At 38.8% G+C, this 8,876-nt stretch overlaps 2 protein-coding genes and 1 pseudogene across 3 annotated transcripts in view; 2 read left to right on the plus strand and 1 right to left on the minus strand.

Annotated features, from left to right (window-relative positions):
• The window catches only part of PGN (Tetratricopeptide repeat (TPR)-like superfamily protein), a 3,155-nt gene extending 3,092 nt beyond the window's left edge, over positions 1 to 63 (plus strand). The window contains exon 2 of the mRNA XM_008806061.6: positions 1 to 63. This exon is cut by the window's left edge and continues 1,561 nt beyond it. The gene's annotated coding sequence lies outside the window, so the exon portion shown is untranslated.
• A 696-nt stretch (positions 64 to 759) lies between these two features.
• On the plus strand, positions 760 to 2,332 carry LOC103717577 (insulin-induced protein). The gene is made up of 5 exons (XM_039124386.3): positions 760 to 1,159; positions 1,228 to 1,352; positions 1,454 to 1,642; positions 1,762 to 1,813; positions 1,918 to 2,332. Exons 1-5 carry the CDS (start codon positions 890 to 892, stop codon positions 2,011 to 2,013), a joined length of 732 nt encoding a protein of 243 aa, XP_038980314.2. The 5' UTR covers positions 760 to 889; the 3' UTR covers positions 2,014 to 2,332.
• Positions 2,333 to 4,244: 1,912 nt separating this feature from the next.
• On the minus strand, positions 4,245 to 8,570 carry LOC103717604 (pentatricopeptide repeat-containing protein At3g62890 pseudogene; annotated as a pseudogene). The gene has a single exon (XR_015967861.2). The product of XR_015967861.2 is annotated as a pentatricopeptide repeat-containing protein At3g62890 pseudogene (transcript).
• Positions 8,571 to 8,876: the final 306 nt, after the last annotated feature.

An 8,876-nucleotide genomic window follows, 5' to 3' on the forward strand; every position in this document is an offset into this window, starting at 1 on the left:
TCATGTTTACTCATGTTAAAGATATTATATAAATCTACTCCCAATACCTGCTACTTTCCAATGTAATTGTTGAGATGTATCATTAGCAGTTTAATCTGATGAGGTATTTAGCTGAGATGATGATTCTTATGCACCACACAGCCCAAGTAACAAGAACATTGGAAGTAAAACTGAATGTTCAAAAAAGCACCGATCCATTTAACAAGTACTGCTAAATTACGGAACTCTGGGGCAATACCATGTATAATTTCAGCTATATTCTGGCTTAAGCTTAATTTAATGTATTTCCTGGTGCAGCTTTGGGCAGAACTCCAGTTTGGATAGGATGGGGTGGCTGAGAGTTAGAGGTGGTGTTAATATATCTGGAGGGGCTGGGAAGTGGTCTTTAGTGGCCTGCTGGAATTTTGAAGGGGTGTGGAGTAGATCAGGGAGTGATACATTGTTGTTGGCTTGGGAAGAGGGCCTTGTATCTTGCTATGATCATATCTTAGAAAACAATATAGAGAAACAAGCAACTCAAGCCTTCTGTCATGTATGGATAAGGAGTGGTTGATGTAGGTCTGGGAGAAACAAACGATAGTGTGGTAGTCAGGCAGTAAAGAACTCCCCAAGTCTTAGTCGACTCTCTTGACTTCTACTTCTGAGTTAAGTTTGGCTCTGAGCTCAGCTCGAAATGCAATTGGCCCCCATGTATGATGGGCATGGGGTGGTCACCACACAAGATAAGTTCAAGGGAAACGACAGCCTCTCGTTTATCTTCTTTCCCTTGTGGTCAGTTGGATCTTTTGGTCTTCCTGAATAACAGCCAAAGAGCTCAGGCCACCTCTTGTATTTTTTTTTTCTTTTTCTCCTTGTCTTGAGATGCCTGAGGCTTTGAAGAAAGAGAAGAATGCAATCCTTCGGAGCCTTGACCTCCCATCCTTCTTTCCCACCAAGTTCCTTTCGCCATTTCAAGTCCTGCTCTCTCCACAACACCCTGTGCTGTCTGAGGAAGGTGAACAAGAAGGGCCTTAAGGATACCTGGCCTTCCATTTCTTTCTCATTATTCGGATCAGGTTTCATCTTGGGTCCTCTTGTTGATGGTCTCCATTCGAGGGTGAAGCTTTTAATGTACCAAAATGGAGCAATTGATATAGGTTCTCTGCATACCAACATCTGGGTAAGAAATTCTTCTCTACTATTCTAGCATTGATTCTACTCTGTTCATTCATTCATCTAGTTGACTAGGTTCCTCCTTTGCTTGGAGCCTTTTACTGCACTGTTGGCCTGTTGCAACTCTTTTTGGATGAAAGGTTCCCTTCCAGATCAAAGGCTCCAGTGGGAAACCTGGAGAGAACTGCACTTTCTCTGATGTATGTGTTTAGTTTTTTTTTTTCCCCCCATCTCTCAACCTTTTTGAAGAAGCAAAAACATGGAGCATGGTCTATTCAATTAACTGTTCTTTGATGATCAGAACACTCGTGGTATTCATTGAATTAAGTGCTGAAATGTACAAAGGTGGAGTCCCCAGCAATATCGAAGCCTACATTTTATTTGCTCTGGCAGAGTTTATATGGTTATTCCTGGATGGTACATGGCAAGGTTTTGCTTTGGCTTGCTTTGTTGGTCTTGCATGCATTCTTGCTGAGGTCCCATTAATCAAGTGAGGCCTACATTTCTAACAACATGCTCAAATCCCTTTTTTTTTTTTTTCCTTAATGAAAGACTGCTGCAGATCATGTTGACATTGACTGGTGTTTCTAAATCTTTGGATTTTCGTAGGTTGTTTCACCTCTGGAATTACCCCAGCGCTGACATCCAACTATTCGGAGAGGTAAGCAGTCTTGTAATCAGTAAGAGATTGCTAAGTTTCTGGAAGACTGGTCCTACGATTGATTTGTACAAGGACTGAAATAAACGATTTTCCACTACTTGCAGGAGTTAATCAGTTGGACCGCCACATGTTATTTTGTTTACGTGCCATTCTTGATTAATTTGTCAAGATGGCTGAAAGTCGTAGCTGATGCTAAGTAGTCCAATACAAGTGAAAATTATGTATTGTTGCAAGTATGGAGGACTGTAAGATGTGCTGGATTTTGGAGGCTTGTTCTTGGGGTTGGGAGTGTAAGTTTTGTTTCCATCCTTGCAAAGTTTAAAAAGCTCCATTATGATACTGTTGGGAAGAGAATTTCCTCTGGTTCCTTTTCCTTGAGGAAGAGGACATCAACCCCATAGAGAAGCTGTTGTTGCGAATGAAGTGCTAATTATCATTTGTTGATCTCAGAGTTTGAACTCAAAAGGCAACTAATTTTGTGCAATATAGGCAACTAATCAGAGGTGGGAGAAATGGAAACATAGAAGAAGGGAGAGATTGAAAGAGAATGAGAGAGAGAGAGAGATGCAAAGCAGCTGTTGATCAGGAGCAGTGATGGAGCATTGCTAGAACTCACCAAGGAGGATTTATACAAGGACTCATTGGGAAGTTGGCATAGAGGATGGAAGAGCCCAGAGAATCCATGATCTCAACTATTCCTTGGGAATCCATATAGGGGGATCTCTAATAATTTTTAGCAATATGTTAACAGTCTGCATGGTGAACCATAATTGAGCTATAAACAAGAATGATATTGGTGGAAGGTAGTTTTTGGAACTCGACCGAAGCAATAATCAAGCTATAAATAAGAATGGAATTAGTGTGAGGTACTTTTTCTTGAACGCCACTATCAAGTATTTTGAAATAAATCTAGAGCTATATATCCTCTGAACCTGTTTGCCGAAGGTAATTTTATATCGCTGATATAAAATATTTTGCAATTTTTAAATCAATGGAACAATAAATCTAAAGAACCTTGCAGGTTAAATAATATTTTTATTAATCCTCTTTCCATATTCTTTTCTTGCATATTTCTTTGTCTTTTTACTCCAATCAAAATCAATGAAGTGCATAAATTATTGTTTATTATTCAAAAAGATAGTTATTTATGATAAAGTACAATATTATAAATGAAAAGAAAATATACCAGAAAGCAAAAAAAAAAAAAAATAAACAATGAAAACCATATACATCATTAGATATTTAATATCAAATGCTTGCTTAGCAAACTCAACTATAGATTTTTTTGGTACAAACATCGCGGACTATTTATGTACAAACCTTTAGGTCTGTTGTAGAATTTATGGGCAGCAGCTGACTTGATCAACTATTTTGTCTTCTTTGAACAGTTTCTTTTCTTTCTATATTTGGTTTAGCTGCCCATTCTTCCAAAGCTCAGCAGCACACTTCAATTTTGTTTGTAGTAATATTAACATTTGTAAATGGATAAGCTCGTTTGTAAATGATTTTCTCTAGTATCTTAATGCCATTAATTAAGCCAAATCAAAATATAAAATTGTTTTACAATAATTTTATGATTGTCTAAGCATTTTGAATACATGAGTTATGATTTCATATGAATGGGCATTTAGTTTGCATTAAATATCAATAAAATTTCTGCAATTATAGAATTAGGAATTTTTGTTCTTATAAGATTTCTCAAGTTCTTCATACCAATAGGGGAAGTCCTACTTTCTTGATTTTCACTATTTATCCCCTTACTTTTCCTTTTAGTTTCTAAAAAATTAGAAAAGTCTAATTCTCAAACTCTAAAATTTGAATCAAGAAAAAAGATAAACTCACGTACTCAAATTAAAGACTCTTAAATGCAGCATAGACAAGACCTAAGATAAGAACCTTTGAGTTGAATTTGGTAAATTAATTGTGAGCCATCTTTCTTGTTGACTCTTATTAACTATTAAGATGATAATTAACGCTAAAGCAATTTAGCTGTACTTTGTCATCTCAATAGTCTGAATAAAGTCATCAAGCACCCAAGGTGCATGAGTATGGCTTTTTTAAGAGGTCATGAAAAATGTGCACACAACAATAACAAGCCTGGATTTTTTTTTTATTTTTTTAAAAAAATTATTTTTGAACATCCTTTTGCATCAAATATTAGAATTCATGAGTATTTGGAGGGTGCCAGCCAGCTGAGTTGGTACAATTCCCATTTCTATAACATTATTATGTGTCAGCTTTCACCCATCCATTTTTTTTCAGAAAAGAGGAACAATAAGTAATTAGCTTCCAGGATTTTGATAGCTGATTATGATACAAGACCACATGTCCTTCAGATGTGGGAGGGCAAGAGAGCGCAGCGGCAGGATATGTAATTTGGGATTACTAAGCCGTGACCTTATATGCTGCTCTATGTTCGCACTCTGTTCCACATGAAGAATGCAATCAGTTCGGTTCATTTAGAAGGCATTGTTCTCGAAGGAGAGTCAGCTACAGTGGTCTCCTGGATAAATAACAACATAGATTGTTTACATTCCAAAGAAATCTCAAATCAATGCAATCGATTGCTTCAAATTTTTCATGCAAGCATGGGGCTTCGAGAAGGAAATCAAAGTAGCTGACCATCTTGCCAATCCATGAAGCCTTTCCTACTCAGTTGGTGCAAATCCATGAAGCTGAGGTGCAATGAGTCTATTTTTCAAAAGTCTCGATAGGGCCTTTGCTGCTACCTCAAAAAAAAAAAAGGAGGGCAATTTTATCTTTATGATAAAATTCAAAATATCTTGAAATTGAATGCATCTTATTCTCTCTATTTATTTTCTGCATTTGTTTTTCTAAATACCAAAATCCTCTTATTTCACAGAGTAAGCTTATATCTCTCCAAAAGTGATACTTCGTTCAAAATTTATTCCACAACCAAATGTTAGTTTAGCGCTCATGTACCATGGTAGACAAAAATAGTGGGAAGTCCTGAAGTAAGGTTTAGGGCGGTTTAGAATCTACTAATAACCATAAGCAAGTTGTCGCATCACCAAAGCAGCAATAACTTGACAGCACATATAGACAAAAAAAATAAAATCATCAAGGAGCAGAGCTTAAGGTAACAATGATATAGAGTGAATGAGGTCAATTTGAATAGGAAAGAGGGACAGATATAATTTCTTATGCAATTAAATGAAGAGCATTTGCTTCAGCACTTGTTACATAATAAGGTTTGCACTTTGTACATGCCACCAGACTAATCTTTCCATTATGAACAAATCAAGGGTAAAAGTGACATCCGAAATTTGTCAGCTTAAGAAGGCTTCCAGGTTATCCTCCTTTCTATTTCTTCCTGGAAGCAGAGCAAACTAGGCCTCCAGGTCATGTGACCATTTATCATGATGTCATATACACACTCACGGATGCATATCCATGAAACAATATCATGTTTCAGCAACTAGGTTTTGAGAGGAATTTAGCAGAATTTAGTGCACCTCGAGAGAGCCAGCAGTTCAATTGTTGCTGGACTAGTTGCTGCAATAGTTGCTGTAGCAACCTCTGAACGTCAACACAGAAAATAGTCACATCAGAATGCCTGCAAAACAAATTGGAATTCTCTCCTTTCCCTTCCCTGAGCTGCCCAACCAATTGTGGCAAACCCCAGTTCTTCTTTACACCATGTTATACGCTTCAAGAGCTGCTTGCTATACTGGAGTAAACTCCTTTCGGTACATTCTGCTGCAATTATTTAGCAAAATTCCCTGCATTATTTAGTGAAAAAAATGCTTCCCTAGCTATCAATTTCTTCTCATTGGATCATTTTTTTCTAACTGGAGTTGTTGAAAGCTAGACAACGTTGTCCTGTACAGCATCTCTCCAGTGATCTTTGTGAGCACCAGCAGGCCATAAGCATCCAAAGAAGATGAGCCACATCATTTCTCCTTGAGCATCTCAAATTTGGGAAGGCATCCCATTTTTGTGAGCCTCAGATTAGACAGGGTGAGATTTGGTGGCACTGAAAAGGTGAAACTCAGGTGCACTGTTAACTTTCAAGTAGTTTTGCAGCTTTGACGGTCAGCAGCAGTAGCTTGAAGAATGCTAACCCTGCACCAGCAGTCAATTTACTCTGCATGTTGCCATTCTGGATAATTTAATCCTGTCCTACCAAAAAACATGGAAGATTTTCTTTCATTTTTACCATGAATGGACTGAATATATCATTGATTTTATCTCATTCATGAAATCCATGCTTGTCTTCAAGACCAATTTGTTGCCTCCTTAAATATGCATCTCAATTAATTACATACTACCAATAATCAGAACACGAGCATACACCTTGTTTGAAGTGGTGAAAGCGTTGGCGATCCCTCACCACAATCTCACGTTGAAAAGTTCTGGATATGATCTTAGCTACAGCATGACAATCATTGCATATCCTTAAATTTTTCATTATCCTAATTGGGATTGGCGGACATGTGCTGATAAGCCCAAAGGCAATGGCAAGCTTCTCACTATGCCTATAAAGAGTAGTTTCCTTCTCTTCTTCTTCAATATCAAAGGCGACGTCTGTAGTGTCTGGTCGATAGCCTTCCATCTTCAATCTCCTAGCCATCTCATCAAGCATCTCATCAATCTCTTTTATTTGTGGGTGAGATCCATCGCCTGCTAAGAATTCATGAACAACACCATTGGATTCTATCATGCTGCAGCCTGGTGTTTTTATGACCCTTCGTTGTTTCATCATGCCCCTGAGCTCCATGACATCATCCCACCTCCCTTTTGAAGCATATATATTAGATAAGAGAACATGGAACCCATCATGCTGAGGTTCGAGTTCAATGAGCTTTTTTCCTACTCTCTCTCCTATCTCAGTGTCACCATGCTTCTTGCAAGCACCAAGCAAAGCACCCCAAGTAGCTACATCAGGAGACATAGGCATGCTCTCGATCAGCTCCTCAGCCTCATTAAGCAAGCCTGCACGGCCAAGGAGATCAACCATGCATCCATAGTGCTTAATATTGGGTATTATTTTGTAAATTTGCTGCATTGAGTTAAAATACCTCCGCCCCTCATCTACTAAGCCTGCATGTCGACAAGCTCCCAAAACTCCAACAAAAGTTATTTCATTTGGCACCACTCCACACCTTTCCATTTCTGAGAATTTCTCCAGAGATTCTTTAACAAGCCCATTCATAGCAAGCCCTAATATAACTGCATTCCAAGTAGAAGTGGCCCTTTTCTCCATCTCATTGAAAACCTCCAATGCAGTTTCCAGGTATCCACATTTCATGTACATGTCTATAAGAGTTGTCCCAATAAACACATTAATCCTAAAATCATTCTTTCTTATATATGCATGAACCCATTTTCCTTGCTCTAGAGCATGTAAACGAGCACAAGCTGAAATGACGCTCACCAAAGTAGTCTCATCTGGCCTAATTGCTCTAACTTGCATCTCATTGAAAAGTTCCAGTGTCTCTGAGAATTGATCATGTTGAGCATAACCTGAAATCATAGTGCTCCATGAGATCACATCCTTCTGAGGCATTGCATCAAAGAATTCCTTAGCTTCCTCCACGAGCCCACACTTCAAATAACCAGATATCATAGAATTCCAAGATATTTGGTCCAAGTAATCACCCAACTCAAACAATTGTCGCGCTGCATTAATATTTCCACAGCTTGAATACATGTGAATCAAAGCATTCTGAAGATTAACATAAGAGTCAAGCCCAACTTTAACAATCAGCCCATGAATCACTTCTCCTTCTTTAACTGCCTCCAATTGCGAACAAGCTGATAGCACAGTCACCATCACAACCTCATCCACCAAAATTTCATAACTATTCATTTGAGTAAACATCTTCAATGCCTCAGCAAACAACCCATTCTGCTCATAACTAGAAATCATAGCAGTCCATGTGACAATATCTCTTGCATCCATTCCATCGAACAACATACGAGCATCATCCACCCTATTACATTTACCATACAAAGCAATCATAGAATTCGCAGCAATAGTGTTCTGCTCTGGCATCTGATTAAATATTTGAACCGCTTCCTCAACATCACCAGCCTGGACATATGCTGCGAGAATCGAGTTCCAAGAAACAGAATCCAAGATGAGACTTTTATCAAACACGAGTCGAGCATGACACAGGTTCCCACAGACTGAATACATGTTGATCAAAGTGTTTAACACGTAGATATCTGAATCGAAACCAAATTTTGAAACATGGCAATGAATCTGCTTTCCTTCAAATTCTGAAAATCGAATAGCCGAAGCTTGGATTACAATTGGGTGAGTATAATTATCCGGTACTGAATCGCTCCTCAGCATCAATTTGTACAAGTGGAGGCAGTTTTGGGGCGAATTCCTCTGCATGTAGGCTCTCATAAGGGTGTTCCATATGAACGCATTGGAGTTCTCAATCTGGTGGAGGAGCCAGCGAGAGTAGTCGAGATCGAAGAAGAAGGAGTTGGTGGAGAAACTAAGGAGACGGCTTGCAGCGAAGGTGTCCTTGATGAAGCCGGTGATAGTCATTTGGGCATGGATTTGGAGGAATTCTCTGGGATTCCGGCATCTTTGAAGGCGGGATTCAAGGATGGAGAGATTGATGGTGGGTTTAATGCCAGGATTTCGATTTAGGGAGGATTTGAGGGCCGAGTAGAGATGGATTCTCCCCAAAGTCATAGATAAATAGAGATCAAGGACTCGAACAGAGGGATGGTAAGAGGGAGAAAGCGGGAAGGGACTTTAAACTCGTATTAAAACTGATCAAATGTCGGCAATATGATTGTTGACTTTAGTTTAAGTTCGAGAGGAACGTAATATTATTACATTGATTTAATTCGGCATGCCAGTCGAATTTGGTTTACACGAACCGGATCCGGTAATAGACCGCAAAGGCCGGTCACGTTGAGCCAACTACGGCGCCGAAGTTGCCGACTTACGATGTTCCATTACACATTAACACATAACGCCTCATAAAGTTTGAATATAACAGTTAAGAAAAGTCGTCGAAGGGGGCATTGGGCTGCCGACTTTAGATGAAAAATAACACATTTACACATAACCCCT

Source organism: Phoenix dactylifera, chromosome 8, assembly GCF_051530095.1.
Source record: "Phoenix dactylifera cultivar Ajwa chromosome 8, Ajwa_hap1_PhDact_Kaust_v1.1, whole genome shotgun sequence".
Classification (NCBI taxonomy): domain Eukaryota; kingdom Viridiplantae; phylum Streptophyta; class Magnoliopsida; order Arecales; family Arecaceae; genus Phoenix; species Phoenix dactylifera.

Bases quoted from the DNA above. Each gene is read 5' to 3' on its own strand.
- LOC103717577 (XM_039124386.3), top strand. From the start codon at position 890: ATGCAATCCTTCGGAGCCTTGACCTCCCATCCTTCTTTCCCACCAAGT. The intron at 1,353-1,453 runs GTATGTGTTTAG...TTTGATGATCAG, and splicing joins AGAACTGCACTTTCTCTGAT to AACACTCGTGGTATTCATTG. The intron at 1,814-1,917 runs GTAAGCAGTCTT...CACTACTTGCAG, and splicing joins ACATCCAACTATTCGGAGAG to GAGTTAATCAGTTGGACCGC.